At 37.7% G+C, this 22033-nt stretch overlaps 4 protein-coding genes and 1 pseudogene across 4 annotated transcripts; all 5 read right to left on the reverse strand.

Moving 5' to 3' along the window:
* Window positions 1-1045: 1045 nt before the first annotated feature.
* On the reverse strand, window positions 1046-3098 carry LOC126608937 (very-long-chain 3-oxoacyl-CoA reductase 1-like). The gene is made up of 3 exons (XM_050276949.1): window positions 2370-3098; window positions 2098-2167; window positions 1046-1642 (listed from the first exon to the last, which is right to left on the reverse strand). The coding sequence occupies exons 1-3, from the start codon at window positions 2987-2989 to the stop codon at window positions 1385-1387; spliced, it is 948 nt and encodes a 315-aa protein (XP_050132906.1). The 5' UTR covers window positions 2990-3098; the 3' UTR covers window positions 1046-1384.
* Window positions 3099-6982: 3884 nt separating this feature from the next.
* On the reverse strand, window positions 6983-8449 carry LOC126607869 (very-long-chain 3-oxoacyl-CoA reductase 1-like; annotated as a pseudogene).
* Window positions 8450-9572: 1123 nt separating this feature from the next.
* On the reverse strand, window positions 9573-12061 carry LOC126608577 (very-long-chain 3-oxoacyl-CoA reductase-like protein At1g24470). The gene is made up of 2 exons (XM_050276525.1): window positions 11280-12061; window positions 9573-10082 (listed from the first exon to the last, which is right to left on the reverse strand). Exons 1-2 carry the CDS (start codon window positions 11915-11917, stop codon window positions 9755-9757), a joined length of 966 nt encoding a protein of 321 aa, XP_050132482.1. The 5' UTR covers window positions 11918-12061; the 3' UTR covers window positions 9573-9754.
* Window positions 12062-12570: 509 nt separating this feature from the next.
* On the reverse strand, window positions 12571-16784 carry LOC126608576 (regulator of G-protein signaling 1-like). The gene is made up of 11 exons (XM_050276523.1): window positions 16492-16784; window positions 15852-15972; window positions 15667-15730; window positions 15478-15562; window positions 15203-15276; window positions 14927-15118; window positions 14212-14300; window positions 13867-14105; window positions 13443-13567; window positions 13177-13298; window positions 12571-13068 (listed from the first exon to the last, which is right to left on the reverse strand). The coding sequence occupies exons 1-11, from the start codon at window positions 16566-16568 to the stop codon at window positions 12898-12900; spliced, it is 1359 nt and encodes a 452-aa protein (XP_050132480.1). The 5' UTR covers window positions 16569-16784; the 3' UTR covers window positions 12571-12897.
* A 3701-nt stretch (window positions 16785-20485) lies between these two features.
* On the reverse strand, window positions 20486-21552 carry LOC126607058 (protein NOI4-like). The gene is made up of 3 exons (XM_050274486.1): window positions 21315-21552; window positions 20816-21037; window positions 20486-20696 (listed from the first exon to the last, which is right to left on the reverse strand). Exons 1-3 carry the CDS (start codon window positions 21321-21323, stop codon window positions 20667-20669), a joined length of 261 nt encoding a protein of 86 aa, XP_050130443.1. The 5' UTR covers window positions 21324-21552; the 3' UTR covers window positions 20486-20666.
* Between the last annotated feature and the right edge of the window lie 481 nt (window positions 21553-22033).

The following is a 22033-nucleotide window of genomic DNA, read 5'->3' on the forward strand; positions in this document are numbered from 1 at the left end:
AAAGGCAATCTTAGAGGGTGCTTTCTTGATTGAATCGTAGGATGGACCTTATTTGTTAAAATTTTGATTGTACACCAACCTATAGAGCTTTCTTCCAATGTCGCAGCTATAGCAGTTGGGGGACGGTTCTAAAGGGTAAACTAAAAACTTAGGCATTATTTAATTATCATCTACTAACATGAAATCACAATTTGTCCAACAAGTTTTTTTTATTTTTTTATTTTTCATACAAGTAATATTAGAAGAACGAAATTGAACACAAAACCTCGAGTGTAGAAACAGACACTCTGAACTACTCGAGTTACATGCCCTCTTGGAATTTGAATACAACCTTTTGAATCTCAAATATTTTGCAATCTTCATGGATTTCATTCATTATAGGGAACTTTAATGAAAAGCTCCCGGTACTGTTCATTTTAACCAAAAACCACATTTTTGTACTAAAAAGTCAATCCTGATACTATTCACTTTACCCTTTATTTTGTCCTTATCGTTAAAACTCAAAATTTTCAAACTCTTTTCTTTAGTTTTCATTTCATTATATTGGTAATAAAATTATATTAAATAAGGGTATAGAATGGCCCAATCTTTTACCCTGCTTGAGAAGTAAAGGGGACTGATTAAAGTCAAGTGGTAAACCCAACGGCACAATTTTTGGCCACTGTCTGCAAATAGAGGGTTAGCTATATATTAGCTCGTCATCATGTATTTCCAAATACCGATAGGGATGTGAGTGTGACACACCACAAAACACAACCAAAAACCATCAAAAATTTTTATGAGAGAAGACTTATTTGTTTTAAGTTCAACCACCCTACTCCAATTGCAAGTGACCCTTTATCACAGTAGTGAAAATGTGTTGAGCCCTTACATGACGACGTGGGTTCAAACTATGTCGGTAACTAATATAATATCTAATCTAACAAAATTTATCGTTTGACAAAAAAAAAAAAAAACCATTTATCGGGATAATTTACGTTATAAACTTTTTTCACACTCGAAAATGGCCATAATAGTATAGTTTCTAAACACTGTCCAAAGAAAATTTCGCCCATCAAACTAGGGTCATTGCCCGAAATGACCTTACCGTAAATTTATTCACCCAAATAAAAAGTAATGCTATATGGTTATATCATAAATCACTAGTTAAAGATTAACTCAATAAGGCATCAATTGCAACTAACAAGAGACTTTTCCTCTTAGTTTCCGGAGATCATGCCATCCTAACGGAGCTCTCACTTGTGTAGGTGCACCGTGATCACACCATCCTTGACGCACCTCTCACTTTTTAGAGGAACATTTGTGCTGGGAAGCTATTTATTTTGGTCTCACTCAGCCGGTGTAGGAGGGCAGCCTACCGAAGTTTCCCTTCCATTTTATGTTGCTAAATTGCTTTGTTTCGCGACTCCTTCAATTGGCCTCTCTTTCGCATCCCAATAAAATACTTCAACATGATCGCATTCAACAAAACATCAGGCAGTGCATTTGTTATGAACCACTGCACAGAATGGCTCAAGTAAGGGGTGCACAGATGCTCATAACCAATGCATCTCATGCTTGCTTTGCTATACATCTCTGGTGATGCAATGAGGAAGGAAGTTGGCTTCATCTTTGTCATCTTTGTTGCCACCAAACTAGGAATCTGCATTGAATCGTATGCAGTTGGATAATATATGCAGGACTTCAAAAACACCACAATCACGTATAGTGATGACAAGTTTTTTCCCAAATTTGAAACGAATGAAATAAATTATTGAGCTTGGATTTTTTCAACAAAATTTTCATGTGGTAACAACAAAACCTATAAATTGATTTCCCTTCCCCCTCAAGTTTACCTATAAAATGTTCATCCATTATTTCCAATTTTCCAGTCTACACTTTCTCCATATCTCAACCACAAAAAGTGAAAATTAAAAACTAAATAGTTATCACACATACCCTAAATTTCCCATCAAAGTTACAAATTGCATAACAAAATACCTTGCTCAATACTTTTTGTTTAAATATACATAAATAAAAACAGAGTGCCCCAAGTAGGTAGTATTTTTCTCATTGAACTGGATAAAAAGAAAACATAAAAATGGGAAAAATGAGAACCTGGCACTGAATGTCAATTCCTTGCTGCTTGTACTCCAAACTAATGCATTTTGAGAACATTGATATGTACCTGCCAACGCCAAACCTCACAAGGATTTATGTCACAAGTTACAAATTTGACAATATGCTAAGATTAATTGAGCATTCCCGAAAGGGAGTAGTTTTTCAACATGACTCCCATCGTAACGTGTTGTTACTAATTTACTCATGCTAATTAAACTACGTTTAGTTGACAAGGCTAATCAAGAGAGAGCAGTATTAATCGTACTCACGCTTTGGATGCAGCATAAACAGTGTATAGAGGGTAAGAAGGGAGGGTCTCAGAGGAGGCAGAACCAATGTTAACAATTGCTCCCTTCTTCTTCCTCAGCATAGCTGGAAGCACTGCCCTAGTGATCCACGTGGCAGCCTCCATGTTCACCTTCACAATGCTCTCCATCAGTTCCAAATCAACCTCATGAAAAAACCTTGCATAAGGGTAAGCCACCCCAGCATTATTTACCAAAATGCCCACATCAAGCCCTTTTATTCCTTCCTCTATCGCATCAGCAATTTCCTGCCCGGTAAACCGTGCCAAATCAATGGCAATATTCTTGGTGTGAATTTTTTCACCGTACTTTTCGTGTATTTCGTTGGAGGTTGCTTCGAGCTTCGAAGGGTTTCGACCAACCAAAACTAGGTTAAGATCCTTCGAAGCCATTTCGAATGCTAGGGCTTTTCCGATTCCGTCAGTGGGGCCAGTGATGAGAGCCCACGAGCCGTACTCCTTGAGATTCTTTGGGGGTCTGAGGAACATGAGCCAGACCCATCTGAGAAAGTTGATGAAGGATTTGCAGAGAGAGATGAACCCTATAGTGCTTACTGCCACTAGGAAAAACTGTTGGAATTCCATTGCCAGCAATTACAGTGGAGAATGCGGTAGGGTTTCTGGTTTATCGGTAAGAAGGCGTGAGGCGGCCAAGAATAATTAAAGACGCCATGTTTTTGCCTAACGAGAAATTTTTCCAAGTTCCAGTCGTATATGACATCTGGTGTTCCAATAAATGAAAATTAGACACGTGGCTCTTCCTTGGTTCAATTAAATGGAAATGGATTCTCTTCTTAGCATATGTTCAGGATCCTGCTGAGCAGGACACGAAGATAGTTGGATGAAAATTTAACGGCTACAATTATTATAATTTTAAAGGGACTTCCTGATACGCCCCGATCCCGATGTCCTAGGGACAAAGGGATGGTCACGTGCTGGCCGACACCCGAAGGGTGACGAAAGCCATTTATTGAGTGCAATTGCTGAAAACAAGGAATAATTAAGACTTATAAATATAAAAGAATAATGAATATGCATTTAAGGAACGTGTTCAGAGCATATAACTAACTAGAACACTAAGGGAAATAATATAAAATTAGATTAACAAAGGAATGGGTCCTACACCGAGGGAACTCGAAGATACCGATGCGGAAGTGCCTGGATGCCGGGATTGTATGCCTCGATTCTAAGTCCTGAAGGGGGCGCAAAACAAACATGAGTGGACCAAGTTGATATATATATAATAAAACAGTTATCAACGTACTAACCCCCAGGTTTTATGAAAACACATATATAATGATAAACATAGGTTTTCCGAAACCTAGCATGATGTGTAGTGTCTCAAATCATAACTTGTATATATAATAATCACTAGTGAATTGTCCGATAACCCCTAGGCCCCATGCCGGCTCCCCGTCTCTGAGTAGACAGTCAGAGGAAAATACACTTCAGGCCCCATGCCGGCTCCCCGTCCCTGTGCTAAATAGCCAGAGGAAACACACTCCAGGCCCTATGCCAACACCAAACCGTCGCCCGGGACGGACCGGAATCTATCCCTACGTCCCGTAGCGGAAAGGACCACTAGGTAAGTACAAAACCATTGAACATATATATATTGAAAAACAACTTCATAGTATAAAGTCATTCATCATCTATACTATAAAGAGGTGTTCGAAACATGTTCTAGTATCATATCGTCATCCATCAGATATTCTATAAGAACACGGGTTATAGGAAAAATAGTAATAATTCAAAGTAGCCTCAGTAAGCATATCATCTCATAAAGTACTTCATAAAACATAACTATTAAATCATGTTTTTCATGTATGCATTTCTATTATAAAACATGCATTTTAGAAGGGGTCCACTCACAGTACTTAGTTGCTAAAAGATGCGCCACTAGCGAAGACGGAAACGTCACAATAATTGCCCCTAAGCACATTAAAGAGTCCAATAAATAAAACTATATAATAGCAATTGATTTGGGAAAACGGACATTGGAAACGGATCCAGAACGTCGAATTACCCTAAGAAGGGTCCCGGACGAAAACCCGAAAAGTCAACCCTAAAGTCAACGTTGACCGGGGGTCAACGGTCAAACTAGGTCAAACGGGTTTTAGGCTTGAACCCGGATTAGGGTTTAGAGTTTAAATAAAAATAGGGGATTTGGGATTGGATGGGTTTAGGGTTTTAAAGGATTTTAGGAACCTAGGATTTTTGGGTTTAGGATCCTAAGGTTAAAGGGTTTAGTGCTTAAGGCCCTTAAGTTAAAAGGGTTTGGGAAAGGGCTGAAAGCCCATTCCGATTGGCCCAAGGCCTTAATTCTAAAACAGGAAATAAATAAAAACCTCAAAAGGTTTTTGGGTTGGACTAAGGGCCCTAAATCTAATGGCCCGAAGGCCTTTTGGGTCCTAAACCAATAACAAATAAATAAAAACAATTAAAAGGATTGGGCTAGGGCTTTGGGCTTATGCAGTACGGGCTTAAGGCCCGTGGGTTTGAGAAACGGCCTGAAGGGCCTGGTTTGCCAAAGAAGAAGGCCGGAAATTCGGCCGGAAAACCACCCCACTTTAAACGGCCATAACTTTATCACTACTCAACGAAATTAAGTGAAACAAAAAGGAAAGTTATAGTACTCGACAAGACGAAGAGATTGATACCTTGCACGCCGGCCAAATCGCCGTGGTTTGGCCGGAAATGGCCTCGAAAGCCGTCGGACTCGCCGGAGGTTATTTTCTTGGTTTCGCCGAGTTGCGCAGAGGCAAGAGGAAGAGGAAAGGGACGAGGTTTAGATGGTGAGTTCTCAGCAGATGGCGTGGCTGAGTGTTGATCGGGGAAAAGAGTTGCAGCGAGGGAGAGAGATGAGGTCCGAGAGAGAGAGACACGGGAGAGTGAGGTAGAAAAGAGAGTTGAAAGAGGAGAGAGACCGGGGAAAAACCAAAAAAAAATCATAAGGTGGGTCCCACGGGCTCACCAATTAAGGCTTTAAAACAATTTTTTAAAATATAAAAGGGGTTGGGGTGTTTCACTTCATATTTGTAGCCGTTGAATTTTCATCCAACGGTCCTCGTGTCCTGCTCAGCAGGATCCTGAGCATACGCTCAGGAGAGAATCCATTTCCCAATTAAATTGCATTCTTAAAATACCAAAGTGACAAGAAAGTCTGTCAAACTTGTTCTCGTCCTTAGTTCTGATGGCCGTCCCTGCCCTCATACAGATAAACCAATCTACTGCAGTTATCAACCACTAACATGCTTTTATAAAAAATAGATATAAAAAAAAATTGCGTTGAAAAAGATATTTGATAAACATTTAAAAATAGCTTAATTTCATAATTTTAGATAAAAAAAGTTGAAAACGTGAAACAACAAAAATAAACTTATTCTCATAGCACAGCTGAAATAATTTTTTTTTAAAGGACAGCAATACCAAACCTGTACTTAGTTTCAGACAGTTCCTCTGAGTTGTACTGTCATTTTCCTTGGTTGGGTTATTTTGGCCCTTTCATGAAATTAGATAAAAACCTCATTTTACAGACAGATCAGTGCAAATAGGCCACCATGCATGCCTTGTCAAGCCAAATCATTCATTACTCCTTGTTTGATTTCATCAAAATCAAAGCCGGAAGAAGAAAAATAAAAACCCATAAATACCCATAAAAGAATAAGAAATTACTCAAAGAAACTTCAGAGAACTGAGAAATTAACGATGGAGGAGGAGGAGGAGGAGGAGGCCATCGCACGTTGCAGCAATCTGGATGATGGAGGAGGCCTTTGCACATCGCAGCAATCTGGACGATTTGAATTCGCTTTTCCTCTTTTTAGACGGCAGAGATGAAGACGGAGTTTGACGGAGTTTAGCGAAGTTTCTCTTTTCTAGTTTGTGGGGCCCACTATCTCAGAAATTATCAAAATGCAATTTAACTGAAGGGATGCGCTATTCACACATCCTAAATTATTTCTCACATATCTATTGTTAATTTCTATCCGTTGATCTTCTTTAATTCATCCGATCTGATAACCGAAAATTAGAAGAGTGTGTGAGAAGTAAAATGGGATGTGTGAATATCACATCCCTTAACTGAAACATGGAATAGCCACGTGTTTAATTTTCATTCATTGGAACACCAGATGTCAAGAAAAGCATTAATTGCCAGTGCAACCTGCGATGGGAGTATGATTTTTTTCCCTCCCCTCCCCTCTTATATGAACGATCATGGTTAAACCATATTAACATCTTTTATTAATTTTTTATAAAAAGATAAAGACAACATAGAGAATTTAAAAGGAGATGTTGGAAAGATACGGAAAGATAATCGTGCTTGCGTTCACATGAGTGTTGTATATAATATAATTATATAAATGAAAGACAAAATTATGATTTAAAGTATAATTTTAGTAACGTGCGAACTGGACTAAAGACGTGACAATGTTCCCATAACTCACATTAATTTTCCCATTGGTGAATCATATGTCCATTGTGAATTTGTTTGTTAAGATTCCTTAGCCACTGCAAACCAAATAACACCTCACAATCTTAACCAAAACAAAGAATGCGCGCACTGGATTTTCATCATTTTCATGCTGTTTGCTGCATCGTTTTATTGTCCAACCTTTTCAATTGGCCAATCTTTCGCAACCGATGGGCGTACCAAAATACAATAGCACTCAAAAACGCATCGAGCAATCCATGTAATATGAGCCACTGCAGAGAGTGGCACCAGTAGGGCGAACATTGGTTCTCATAGCCAATCAATCCATCGCATGCTTGCTATGCTGTATATATCTGGTGGTGGGAAGAAGGAATCTGGCACTGAATGTCAATTCCATGCTGCTTGTATTTCAAGCTAATGCTTCTTGACAACTTCGAAAGGTACCTATATATACAACATAACGCATGCATTCTTAATCACATAAACGGGGTTTTTTTTTTTAAGAAAAATATAATCATAAGGGTTAATATATACGAACTTCGTATTACAATAAGCAAGAATCTTTAAAAATCTAATTACGAACGACCCCATTAAAAGAAAAAAAAATTCCATAAAAAATAACCGGTTGTATCTAAGATTTTCTCCAATCGGAATTCAAATAAATTAATTGGACTTTCCAAGAGGGTCAAGGCATATGATATTATCAACATTGGGCCTTCATTTTGCCTTGTGGGTTTCAACTTTCAAGTGATCTTTTGGGAAGATATAGAGGAGTACTCGTGAAAATGTTGGTGCAATCTTAGGACACGTGAAAGTGTTGGTGCCTATGTGAAGTAAAATGTATGGGCTTCAATCTACAAGGCTATATAGACTTGCACTTAAACACATACCAATCGCCTAACCACGAGATATAAAAATATGAAACAAAGGTTTGGTTAGAAATGATGTGCTCCTCGTCTACACCCAAGTTTTAATCCCTTTGATTTTTACGATTATATAATTTAACTTAAAGCAGAATATCGCTTGAAAGAAGAAAAAGTTTAAGGAATAAATGAACTCAGGCTTTGGAAGAAGCATAATTGGTGAACAGAGGAAAGGACGGCATGAGAGGCAGAACCAAGATTGATAATTGCTCCCATCTTCTTCTTGAGCGTACTTGGATCTCCATCAACTCCCAATCATCCACATCATGGATGAACTTACCAAATCTGTAAGCCACTCCTGCACTATTTACCAAAATACCAACATCAAGCCCTTTTTACCTCTTCCACCATGGAATTAGCTATTTCCTCCCCCACTAAACTTTGCCAAGTCCATGAATATTCTTAATGCCAATTTTCCACCATATTTTTCACGTATTTCATTGGAGCTAGCTTCAAGCTTTGAAGTGTTTCGATCAAGCAAAACTAAGTTAAGACACTTTGAAGCCATTTCAAAGGCAAGGGTTCTGTTGATTCCATCAGCAGAGCCCGTAACGATTGCCTACGAGCCATACTCCTTGAGATTCTTTGGGGGTGTCAGGAACGTGACCCATACCCATCTAAAAAAATTGGAGGAGGATTGCAAAGAGAGATGAACCCTATAGTGCTTGCCACAAATTCATGTAATTCCATTACTGATGCTGCCACGTGGTGAGTGAAATCAAGGACTTTGTTTTTGTAGAGAAAATTTTAATTATGACGGGAATACAAGTGGTACATCACATGTTTTAGTAGAAGTGGTGAGAAATTTTATTTTTAAAGTTAATAACTTTTAACACATATCACACTATTCGTATAGTGACACGTAGTATACCATTCCATACACCAATCACACTGAAAAATCTCTCGTTTTTGTAAACAGACTGAACGACAAGTTTAATGTTGAGCAGCTGAAAAAATGGACCATGCCATTGAGTATGATGGTGAAAAGAGAGAAGAGTAGTTGGATGTTGCAAATGCTAGAGGCTGACACAAAACTTCAATGATTTGGCCAAGACGTCTTTTTGAGTTAGGTGAGTTTCAAAAACTTAAATAACTGCTAGTGCATGACCCGCTATTTATTTCACCTTTTCTTTTTGTTTTTTTTGTTTTTGTAACATGATTCCATGAAAGCCCAACGGCACTGAAGAAAACCCCAGAAAACACACATGAGATCAGCAACCATATAGCACAGCGAAAGTAGCAAAACCTAGGACCGAGACCGTCGGCGATGAAACCATGATAGCAGAGTATGAGAATTACAGAAAATGAATAGTTGCAGAGAAAAGCTTTAAGGAAGAAGAGAGAGGATCAGAGAAATGAATACAATCTTTTACTATTGATGAACTAGAATGAATGACAAACTAACTCATTTCTGAGTTATACAGAGCTAGAGAGAGACTTAGCTCCTACGCTAACCAATACAACTAACATACCAGACTTTTAACCAACTCTAACAACCTTCTAATTAATCTTTGAAGACTCATCAATATTACACTTCAATGATGACGAGGCAGAGTCAACTATATTCAACAAAACCCACAATAAACCATACTTCTATTATATGAGAGATTTTTTTTCGAGTATTACGTTTTTAAGCGGTACTTGACATGTTATAATACAAGGGAGGAAATGATATATTTTTTCATATCCCTATGCTTATTTTATGACATGTTTACTAATTAATTAAATACCGAGCACTGAAAAAATTTCTCGTATGATACTGAGACTATTGCAAGTTAACTACTCTTTCATTGCTTACGAAAATGTAAATAAGTTTTGGATAAATAAAAAGCGCTTTAATTAAGTTATGTGGTAGAAAAACTTAAATAGTAATATCATAGTTCCTCTCATGTCAATTCATATATAATCTAAAATTAATTGCATAAACTTGTCTGCTCACACAAGAGAGAAATAACAGAGTGTGTGTTATTTTTTGGTCAAAACACAAAGTAGGTATTATATTAGTTCTTCATGGAGTTTCTTCCCCCTTCTTTTTAAACCAATAGAGAGGCGCCAAGCATCGAGAAGAGAGTCGGGGGCCAAGCGCGAGAAGAACCACTGGACTGAGTGAGCCCAGAACGGTGCGCAGCGAGCTTCATAGCCAATCCGCTGAATGGCTGCCTTTGCATAAGCATCTGGGGTTGGTATGAAGAGGGAGGGCCTTTCGATCGAAGCAACCCTCGACGCCAGTTTTGTTGCTACGTATAATGGTACCTGACTTTGCACATCAATTCCGTACATCTTGTATTCCGCGTGGAGGGATCTAGACAGTTGATCCACATAACTGCATAATATATGTATGATAGTAAAACCAATCCGATTAAACCAATTAATTACAAGAGTAAATAACAATTAACTAGATATGTAAAATGTGTTCGTGATCGTTAAGCATGGCCAACAGAAAAACAGTTAGTTAAAGGATCGTTTGACGAGCTAAAAACGATAACAAAATAAAAAAAGTGGCATTCAAAAAAAAATGTAAAAGTGTTTTTGAAATCTGAAAATAACTAAAAGGCTTGTTTGATGCTGCCTTTAGAAAATAAAGAAAATTACCAAATGATAACAAAATCAAAAGTAATTTTTTTGAGAAAATTTCAAATGGTGCTTTTTCAGAAAAGCATTTACACACATAATTTTTAATTAAAATTTATTGTATTTTTATTTTTTAATAAATCACTACCAAATAATGTGTGTATAAGCAGAAATGTTCTCTACTAAAATATTCAGAAATATGTGTTAGCTAGCTAGATATACCTTGAATAATTATTAAATTTTTGATCAAAAACACAAAAATAAAAATCTAATTATTAAAATACCTCAAATATCTTATACCCTCGAGTACTATAAATATTTTTGTGTTTTTATATTCTTTTTTGTACCAACACACAGCCACAAATTCACAATGGTGTGTTGCACTTGCATTATTTAAAGAGTTGGACAACATATAGGTGGTCAAATTGATGGATTATTGATTCCCATGAACTTCCAATTGACAGGGATGCTGTACAAAGGTTAATTTGTTAATGCTTTTGACATTGGATGTTTCACATAGGATGAAAACGTTACCTTAATTAATGCATGAAATATAAACAAATGACTCAGTACTTAGTTAAAAGCGTCACGTGCAAAGCTTGATGGGCACCCATGAAACTGCATGCGGCAGTATAGCAGAGTTGTAGATGAATACAGTTAATAAGTCGGTTAGTTAGTAAGGGTTTTATGACATAACAAGATCGAGGGTAGTAGCACGCATTCAATTATAACTTCTTTTCTTTTTTTGATCTAGCAAACCTTGTAAATTCAAGGAAAATATGTATGTATAATATATGCAGATGTATGTGTGTGTGTATGTGTGAGAGAGAGAGAGAGAGAGAGATAAATTAACTTAAAATTTGATGCTTACGATTTTGTAGCGGCGTAGATCGAGAGAGAGAGAGAGAGAGAGAGAGAGAGATAAATTAATTTAAAATTTGATGCTTACGATTTTGTAGCGGCGTAGATCGTGAAGAGAGGATGAGAAGGCACAACAATGCCAGCCCCAGAACCAATATTAACTATTGCACCTCTCTTCCTTTCAACCATCCCTCGCACAACTGCCATGCTCACTCTAGCTGTACCCTCCACATTCACCTTCACAACGTTCATCCACACTTCCTCATCAACCTCGTGAAAGAATCCTGCACTCGGGTATGTAACCCCGACGTTGTTGATCAAAACGCCGATGTCCAAACCCCTGATCTCCTTCTCCAGCTGCTCGTCCAACCCGTCCAAGCCGCTGCCTGAGAAGTCGAATGCAATGGTTTTTATTAGGGTAGAGGGAGAGTTTGCATGGATTTTATCGGAGACTGATTTGAGCTTGGTGGAGTTCCGGCTGACTAGGACTATATTTAGGCCTTTTTGGGCAAGTTGGAAGGCAAATGCTTTTCCTATGCCGTCGGTTGCACCGGTGACCAACGCCCACGAGCCGTAATTTTTCAGGTTTTTGGGGGCTCTGAGGAGGAGGATGAAGACCCATTTGGCCAGAGCGGTGATATGCTTGAGGAGGATGAAGAAGCCAAGAGTGGAAGGAAGGAGAAGCCAGAGGGGTTGGGTCGTTAGGTCATGAAATGGAGGCACCATCTTTTTTGGGTTTTGGGGGAAAAAGACGGACTATAGGGAAGTTCTACACCATTTAAGAGCTGTGTATATATGGTAGCAGCTTTTACTGGTGTGATCTGTCATTTGGATTGATTTGGGGAGACGGTACATACTGTTTTTACTTTTGGGAAAACTTGTTTATTTCATTTATTGAAAAGACTATAGTACTAGTTTCTCTAGTACTAGTTTCCGAACTTTCACCCGGATAGAGGATTTTCCTCGCATTCTTTTTACGAGGATCTTGGAAATCCTCTAATCATATCCTTCAGCGGCTGATCCGTTTTCGTCAGATACTGTTTATATTTAATTTTAAATAAAAAAATTTATAATGATTTTTAACAACACAATATATGTTGAACGGATGTGATATGAGAATCTCTAGGATCCTCACAAAAATGATTCAGCGAGGATCCTCACTCCTTTCACCCTAGTTCTACATGAGCCCTTGGCAAATACTTAACTGCAGCTTGTTTCCGTATCGCTCTACTTTTAGTGTTCCTCATCACATGATTATAGTCGTGATTGAAGATGAAGAAAGAAGACCGCATGAAACCCAGTTACACGCAAGTTCTTCCCGAGCCCTTGTTATGCTTCCTCTCCATAACTAAAACATGAAGATCACAACAGCTGGAAACTACTTGTAGAATCATTTTTTTCAATTTTTAGACGGTAGTGTAACTCATAATATATCTGAAGAGGGGGTATGTACAGATCAAGTGACGCTACGCCTTCATAAACTAGCTAGAATCAAACACTTCTTCACGTGTCCGGTAATCGCCAAACAAAAGTTTGCTAAACTTTCATGAAACTTCCATATCTCTTCTTAATCTTCAGTATGTTCATACCGTCCAAGCGATAATGTTGTCGGAAGCATACCCTTGTGGGTCTAACAAGCTTCCAGTTACCATATTTTTCCATGTCTGGCTCATTGTAGGCCTTGGTGATGTGTGTTACAGCCAAAGTCATGATTCTTGTTCTTGGTGAAATGGATCATCAACGCCACGTACAGAACTCAACCTAGGAGTGGGAGAGGGGTTCCAACTTGTCATCTGTTCCAGCTCATGAGATCTCATACTGGCTTCTTCTTTGAACTTAATGGAGTATATGGATGACCAGAAATCTTTTGCCAAGCTCTTCAGAGGGTAAAAAAAGAGAAAGAAAAGCTTAGAAATCAATCCACTGTAATATTATACTAAAGTCAGTTGAAGAAAAATTTTTGGAGCCTGAAATATTCATCCTACCGTTTTCATCAGCTGTATCAGCTCATTTAAAGCATCATTAAAAAGATTTGGTTGTGCCAAATTGGAAGTAGTCAAAATTGCTTGTCTGCTTCGGTGAGAAATGTTCACCTCCATTGCTGCACCTGTATGGTGAAATTGGAAAAAAAATGCCCCCACATATTTGTGAGACTTAACTCCTAGTTAGTGTGAGACTAGGTTGAAGACGGTAAATCATATCGTTAAGCAGCAGAACAAAAATGTTGGCTTTCACTGACAAAATTACAAACCTGCAATTATGTATTTGTCAATGATATGCCGTGCCATGTAAATCCTTCTTACAGGATCATCCGCTGGTATTTTACCAAGTTCATGCACTTCCTCATAAAAATGGACACTCTCCCCTGCCAAACAACTGTGATTAAGAAGAACAATAGAACAAAATAAATACTCCACATGATCAATGATTTATTCTTTATCTCAATTGTCCGGGCAGAAAATAGATACCACTGCAAGTTTTTGATAGAAAAATGCATAATCTTTGAAGGTTCCATTTGGCTGGATAAAATTACTTTCAGCCTTTGGGCAATTCATTATTTCTTTTCAGTTAGCTTCAGGAGAAAGTCGTGTTCTGTACTCAAGAGTATATTTCGGCATAATAATTATTAGTGCAAATGTATTTTTAAATATGTAACTTAGTGAAAAACGGAATACCTGTTTGCAAATTCCATGAAGGACTGACGAAATATTTTGTTCATAAGAAGTTTATCAAGTGGTTCATTAGGATCCACCACAGGTGCTGGTTCCCTTGGCAATAGCATTCCACTGTTAGGTATGCCCAGAGCCTTACCCATTGTCTCAAATGATAGGGGCTCCCTTTTCCTCAAGCTGATTTGTGATAGAAGAGGTTGTGAACTTGATATCGAAAATAAAGCTAACACAAGAATGCTTGCCTATCATATATACCTTAGAAATGTTAGCACACGCATAACGCATAAGTACTTTTACACAGGTGCATAACATGAAAAGGTACTACTACTACCAGATGATAAATCATACCGTAACTAAGAGCACAAATCTAGAGGCAACTTGAAGCCCAGAGATATCATCATGAATTTCATTCAAAATGTGAGCAACAACCCATACTCCTGGAAGCAATAAGGAGAACCAGTCAAAAGCAGGGCAAACAAGTTGTACTGATTCAATTAACCATATATTACTGATATATTGCAGCCTTCATCATCTTACAAGAAAGTTAAGAATCAATGACACAGTTTTCAGTAACATGATAGTTTCTTCCACGATATCTAAGAGCAGAAGTAAACTAGCCTTTTAGCAGCCATGAAAATGCTAGGACTATTGTGCCTTCCTCTTTTTCAAGATTAATATGGAAGCACGAAACATTAGTAGAGATTTTTTATGTCATGCCTAAAACATTTATTTCGACTCCTATCAGAGAAACAAATTGCAGGTCAAAGTGTATAGTTTGATTGCCATGTGAGGCAGACAATTAGCGAGGTCCAACAAATGAGTAAAACCGCATCTACTATGTTTTCCCTTATACAACTTTATGTAGTCGAAACCCCCCCACAAACTTTATGACAGAGATACCAATAAGGCCTATACAACAAGACTATATTTGGGACCACTTGTCATTCAAACTAAAGAAATCTAATCTGAATTGGATTAAGATGAACACCCTTCATTGGAAAAAATTTGGAGTATCATTTTTTATATTCATCGAACAAACCAAAAATAGATCACCGTGGTGTACCAATAGAAGAGGCTGATACAAGTATTCCCTGCCAGAGGTCTCTAAGTTCGTCAAACCTGAACTCTATATGCCGAATAGCCCCCGTGAATCCTACCAAAATGGCAACATATAGTGCGTGGAGGGACATGTCTGGGATGATCCACTGAGTTCCCACGTGACATCGATGATTTAGAGGCCTTTTGATGTGGATCACTACAAATCATACAACACACACTGTGTAAGACACAGGCCTCCGGGGTAGATATCCCAATTAGAAATCAATTCAGAGAGCCTTACAAGCAGCCCAAGCAAACCATGGCAAGAGAATTAGTGGAAGAAAAATATAAGATCTGATTGGTGGTAGACACCTCCTGAAATTTCAATTGCACATAAGTGTAGCACACAGGTTATCAATAAAAACCAATACAAATGCAACCTAAATCTCTTTCTTAATTGGTTTTGGTTCCGCAGCTTAATTTTCTGATTGAATACTTGGCGAGTTGCAGCCCAATTGTAATATTGAGCTTTACAATGCAACATTGATTTCTTAAGTATGTAAAACATATGCTTACTTTACAAAAATGTAATACAGTTGAAAGGCCTGTGATATGCGGCAGCTAAGTAGTAAACCAAAGCCAAGAGGAGCTCCAATCCAGACTGAAAGAAAAAAAGATACTTAAAAGAGTACACAAAACTATAGAAATTCACAAACGAGAAACTGTAAAATTAACTTCAAAGTCATGATAAAATCAGTAAACAACCTGCCCAAAGATAGCAAGACTGCCACCAATATGTCTTCTCGAATTTCAGAAAATTGAGAGACATCTGCAGGAAAACATGCTTTATTTATAAATGGTAACAAAAGATCCCCATAATACAACTTATAACAGCTGAAGTTATTAAGAACAGTATTGATGGATTATTGAACATAGAAATCGATAATCACCACAAGCGACAACAAAAGGTTGAAGCTGGCGTAAATTTGAATCACTGGAATCCAAAAGCTACTGCGTTTCGGAAGAGGAATTTTGTGAACGGCAAAGGGTAAGATTACCCGTGAAAGAAGCCTGAAAGAAAGAAACCAACCATACAAAAGACTGGAGTTATTTTATGAGTGAGGTTTGTTTAGCATAAAAGTATAATAATCACAGAATAACTCAAAGCACATGAGCAAACAAATCAGCATATATAATCTGAAAATTCTATAATTTCTTTCCATTCATTCACTATTAAAAATGAGGTCAACAACTTTGCTTATCAAACTTTGAACATCAAATAGTACTTCTATCCAAACTAATGAACTCATAGAAAGCTAAAGGCTACAAATTTGGATACCCTATTGCACCCTTTCACATGGAAATTTCAAATCTTTTGCTTTAACTCAAAATTCTCTCTGAGACATTAAATCAAACAGATACCCAGCAAGCAATATGTTACAATATTTCACCCAATCTAACTTCCCCATCAGCAAGAGCATCAGAATCCCAAAACCCCAAAGCAAACTAATTTGAAAAAACCCAACAAAACCTATTAAACTGTGATGAATTTAAACAGATAGAGACCCACAAGAGCCAGAAAAAACTTACAGAATGAAACAGACGGCCGATATGGCTACGGCTAAGTAGTCGCTGGCACAGCCACCTTCCACAGCGCAGCTTACCATTTTCTTTGCATTTGGGGTATTCGGGTTCACCCAGTACGTTTTTAGGATCCGAAACCAGAAGATTTTAGGACGCCCCGCCCACCAAAGTCATCAGCTTCAAGGTGAGTCCTTTTTCTGTGCAGTGCAAGCCATCGGACAATGGCAGCTTGACTTTCGCACGTGATGTTTTGGGACCAAGATTGTCTGCCCTCCTAGTTTCCATCCCTTCCATGCCCTCCTACATTATCAACCATTCATTCCATACCAAGTTAATTTAAGGCTCCAGATTTCGCCACGTCACCAACAATACTCAAGTTTCTTTAATGCCCAATTTTTCTACCTTTCCCTCCCACTCCAATTTTCTTGCCGTAAAATGGACCAAGATTGTGAAGATGCTGGTGATGGTGAAGATGTTGTGTGCACAGTTTTGCACCTTATGGTGCTTTTATGGAACCACATGTGAGGAGGACGACAGATTCAACTGTTGGTTTCTGCAAAACAAATATTTTTTGTAAAATTTTGGATCTACAGTTTCTGGTGCTTCAGTCCAGGCGTTTAATTTCGTAAAATCTCAAATATTGCTGCTAAGACAAGAGTTGCAAAAACCAACAGTTGAATCTGTCGTCCTCCTCACATGTGGTTCCATAAAAGCACCATAAGGTGCAAAACTGTGCACACAATATCTTCACCTTCACCAAAACTTGAGTGTTGTTGGTGACGTGACGAAATCTGGAGCTTTAAATTAACTTGATATGGAATGATTGTTGATAAAGTAGGAATGCATGAAAGAGGATGGAAACTAGGAGCGCACACAATCTTGGTCCGAAGTTTTGACCAGTAGGGACCACAGTGGAAATATTGTTTTCCTTTGTTACAAAATCCAAGACTCCAAGATCGCAAGTGGCTTGTTAAAGAGCCATCTCAGCAAAAGGATAATGTTTTGGTGTCTAATAAAAAAGTGTCGTGTGTTTTTTGTATTTTTAAAGTTTAAAACAACTTAATTCCACTGTCATTATTTTTTAAAACAAAAATATGTGTTAAAATATTGTTGGGCAAAATCAAAAGGTATTCATTAATGAGCATCCAATTTTTATCCATTGTAAAAACACATCAAGTTTATGTAAAAGTCATCTCCAAATGAAGGATCCAGATAGTTAGAGGATTGAAAATAACTCGAAGATCATCTCCAACCTAGAGCTAGGCCAAATGGCTTGTGGGTCCCACTAGACAAAAAAGGGTCAACCAGCCGACCCAACCTAGCCAGCCAGCTGACCCCGGGCTGGGCCACAATTTGAATGCAAAGGTAACTAGCTAACGTCAGCTAGCCGTTATTTTTGAAATTTTTATTTTACAAAATTAAAAAAAAATTATATTGTTTTTACTATAACTTCGTAAGCCATTAAATAATATTAAGTAACATGAAACAACATTAAACAACATTAAACAATATTAAACAACATAAAAATTATACAATATAAAAAATATATTTAACAATATGAAACTTAAACAACATTTAACAACATAAAACTTAAAATGCCTACTATATGCTTCTTTTGGCCCAAAGATGTGCAACAAGATCTTGTTATAGGTACTTGTTTGTGGCACGGGAACTTATCATCTTATAGCACCTCATGTACTCATTTAACGAGATACTATCAGTTCTTGGATTGAAAGGCAAATTAGCCCCATCATATATTTTTGCACGAGCCCTTCTTAACCTATTTGGATCCTCTTCGTCATCATCAGACTTTCCATAAATATACCCATCTCACTTATCCTCCACAATCATGTTGTGTAAAATGATCCAAGACATCATGATGGAGTCCAAATTTTCTCGACTCCACCCTCTTGCCGGTTCCTTGATGATCTTCCACCGTACTTGTAGAATACCGAAAGCTCTCTCAACATCTTTCCGATATGCTTCTTGGTGTAAGGTAAAACACTTTTCGGCGTCATTCACAGGGTTTGGAATTGCTTGGACAATTGTCACCCACTTTGGGTAGATGTCATTTGCCAAGTAATACCTCATATTGTACTAACGGTCGTTGATGTAGTAGTCAAGATGAGGTGATTTACCTTCCGTCAGGTTATTGAAGAGGGGTGAACGCCTAAGAACTGTAATGTCATTTTGGGATCCGGGGACTCCAAAGAAAGCATATCAAATCCATGTGCCATACGAAGCAACTGCCTTTAACACAATAGTTGGCTTTCTCGACCTTCCGCTAAAGCCTCATTGCTATCTAGTGGGATAGTTATTCAAATTCAAATGCGTGCAATCTAATGACCCTATCATGCCTGGAAAGCCACAATCTTCAACTCTGCGAAGAAGCCGATCCAGATCTTCTTGATTTGGCTCACGGAGGTATTCCCCTTTGTAAAGATGAACAATTGTGTCACAGAATTCAGCAAGAGTATCAAGACATGTAGACTCAGACATACCATATGTATCATCCATTGCATCAGCTGGGGAGGCATATGCCATCATTCGGAGTACAATAGTAACCTTCTAATGAGGTGAGAAACCAGGGCGACCTGCTCTGTCCAGCTTCTATCAAAAGTATGGATTGACCTGTTGGACATCATGAAGTAAACGCTCAAACACATGACACCTCATCCGGGAGCGACGTTTGATTTCCTCTTATGTGTACACCAAGTTGGGGTTGAAGTAGTTGTTCATCAGATTGGCATGCGCCATCGCTCTGTTTTGTGGTTTGTAAAAGCGACCAATAACAGAGCCACCCCACTGAGGTTGTTCCTCAGTTGGCTGACACACCATGGACATAGCCATGGTTGCCACATATTGTGTGTTGCGTCATGCTTCATCTTCTTCATCAAACTCCTCATCTTCTTGTCTCATATGCGCCCATTTTTATTCCAATTCGGAATTGGATGAGGACCCCCAGTTGGAATTCAAAGAGGATCCAAAGTTGGAATTCATTACAAACTTGAATTGAAAAAGATTGAATTCAAAGGTGTGTGAATTATAGCCCAATATCCACCCTATTTATAGCCCAAAAAAATTCAAATCCAACGCCTAGCTAACGTCAGTTACCGTTGGATTTGAATTTTTTTTTTCAGCCAAAATTTAAAAAATAAATATTAAAAAGTTCTCATTTTTTCCTATAAATTTAAATTGTTGTAATTTTTAAATTTAATTTGTAGTTTTTAAATATAAGTTGTAGTTTTTAAATTTAAGTTGTTGTAGTTTTTAAATTTAAATAATAAATTATGTTTGACCTTATGACCATTTAGCCTTCGGTTGGAAATGGTAAGAACTATAGCTCTGCACTATTCATTAAAATATTAATTTTTTGGAGGACCGGAGGGCTAAAATGAGTTATCTGACCCTCATTCGGTTGAAGATGACCTAAGTACCAAGGCTTAGAGAGGAGCATTATTTGGACAAATTTTTGGGTTGGATCGCATCTTTTGTCCGGCTACACTTTCAGGAGTGTGTATTATGGGTGTATCTAGATTAAGTCATTCGTCGGATCAATTAGCAGAATTTGAAACTATCTGATTAATTGGCTTCTCAAATCATTCAATATCAATAAGTATATTCACACATTATTGACTACCACATTTGTTCATCTTATTAATTCCATCACTACTTTACTTAAATAATTGTCAATAATATATCGATATATTTGTCAATGAAAGTTTGAGTGGAACTACTGAATGATGTGGCACCATGCGACTGGTAAAGCAATCTGACATAAAATTTTCTCCTGTCTCAAATACTTGAAGTCTAATTTTTGAAAAAAAATGTGATCGGACGCGTGATATAATATATCCCGTAATGAAAGAATTTTTCCATGATTTGGCCAAGAGTATAAATGTGATCTAGAGGTGACTATTACAGATCAGTCAACCAGTTCCATTGTGGGTTGCATTAGCATTCAACAGATTGGGCAAATAAAATAAAACAAAACAGCTAATGAAAAAAAATAAATAGTATTTCATTATTCGTTCCTCAATATATCGCTCTCCTTGAAATGGAAAAATCAAGGAGTAACACATCAAAATTGAAAAAAAAAAAAAAAGGATTAAGGAATAAGAAGAACAATATTGTTTTCTTGTCGTGCAAGATTCTTTCGAATGAGTCAATGTCCAGAAACCCTAAGAACCGCAGCAGATAAGCCACTTGCTCTGCATCCACAAAGTGTAGGTAGATAATTAGTTGCGATATACATTCAATCAGAATTTAGAGATATAAACAAACTTAAATTGTTAAATAATTAGGCATGGATATTAATAATTATTATTACCTTTTTGGGGTGATTATTATATTTGTCACTTTTTTTACGGGAAGCATATTTTTCTGGTGCTGCTGCAACATTAATCAATGGAGTTCCACCAGACTTTCTGTCATCTCTGGCCTTGTTGAATATGACTGTAAATCCTTCAGCCGATGCCGGATTGTTCACGTCCCACTCCCCAAATTTTGGTAGAGGTCCCCCTCCCCCTACTGACGCCCTTCCCTTCTCATACTACAATTTATACAGTAAGCAAACAATGTTATTCATGGAAACAATTTCCTGTGTAATAATCACACTTTTGATCTTTCTGTGACTTCTAGACTTCGAACGTCCATTTTTCTGTATAAGATGGATCGTCACTGACGTGTTATCAATACAAAATCTGTCATTTTCTAAAAACCCTAACAGACGGACGTCTCATGCACAGATGATAGAAAAACAAACCCTACATCTCTAAGATCAGGAAAACAAGATTTACAAGACATGAAGGAAAACAAAAAAAACATACCGCTGCCATTGATGTGTAAATCTGGGGAGATTGGAATCAATTCACAGAGAGGGTTTAAACTTCAAAGAATCTGAGAGATTAGGAGTTACTGTTTGATTGAAAAGAAGGGATTAAGAGAAATATATATATAAAGGGAAAATTAGAGAGTAAAAAGGCAGAAAAGGATAAGGTCGAAGGATTCGGTAATTCCTAGATCGAGTAGGCACCCGCTCATATCGGACGCGGGAACAAAACTTGCCGTTTGAAAAAGCGCGTTTTTGGTCAAAGGCTGCTGCTGCTTCTTCTGCTTAATTATCCAAAACGCTGGCGTCCCTATTGATTTGATGATTTCCAAGCAAACCGCGAATAACCACAGCAGCTTTTGCGGGAAGCGTTCGTACTCGTACCCGCAACTGCGCTTCCAAACTTCGAATAAAGCTGTTGCAACTTGCAACACTACTCGTGGTTTCGATTCTTGTTTTTATTGGTCAACGATGCCAAAATTTAGATTAAACAGGTTTTTATAGGTCAATTCAGGTCTAATTTTGTTTGTTTTCATTTGAACTTGTTTTGGATTAACAGCGTTTTAACTACAAGGTTAGAAGAACTTGGCATGGATGTACCACAATCATAGCGTTTTGTTTTGTGTTAATCATACGATATCATGAAGAGACAACTGATCGAGTATCGATGTCCTTGTGTCATCTTAGTTGCTCACCTCAAAATTTTAGTTTTACTAG

This window comes from Malus sylvestris, chromosome 16, assembly GCF_916048215.2.
Source record: "Malus sylvestris chromosome 16, drMalSylv7.2, whole genome shotgun sequence".
Taxonomy (NCBI): domain Eukaryota; kingdom Viridiplantae; phylum Streptophyta; class Magnoliopsida; order Rosales; family Rosaceae; genus Malus; species Malus sylvestris.

Coding starts and splice junctions, on each gene's coding strand:
- LOC126608937 (XM_050276949.1), bottom strand. CDS start 2,989: ATGGAATTCCAACAGTTTTTCCTAGTGGCAGTAAGCACTATAGGGTTC. Junction 2,168..2,369: donor GTTTATGCTGCATCCAAAGC/GTGAGTACGATT, acceptor TGGCGTTGGCAG/GTACATATCAATGTTCTCAA. Junction 1,643..2,097: donor GAATTGACATTCAGTGCCAG/GTTCTCATTTTT, acceptor GATTCAATGCAG/ATTCCTAGTTTGGTGGCAAC.
- LOC126608577 (XM_050276525.1), bottom strand. CDS start 11,917: ATGGTGCCTCCATTTCATGACCTAACGACCCAACCCCTCTGGCTTCTC. Junction 10,083..11,279: donor ATCTACGCCGCTACAAAATC/GTAAGCATCAAA, acceptor TATATTATGCAG/TTATGTGGATCAACTGTCTA.
- LOC126608576 (XM_050276523.1), bottom strand. CDS start 16,568: ATGGTAAGCTGCGCTGTGGAAGGTGGCTGTGCCAGCGACTACTTAGCC. Junction 14,301..14,926: donor TGTATCAGCCTCTTCTATTG/GTACACCACGGT, acceptor TATTGCTTCCAG/GAGTATGGGTTGTTGCTCAC. Junction 13,299..13,442: donor TGACAAATACATAATTGCAG/GTTTGTAATTTT, acceptor TTCACCATACAG/GTGCAGCAATGGAGGTGAAC.
- LOC126607058 (XM_050274486.1), bottom strand. Junction 20,697..20,815: donor ATAATAATCACCCCAAAAAG/GTAATAATAATT, acceptor TTGTGGATGCAG/AGCAAGTGGCTTATCTGCTG.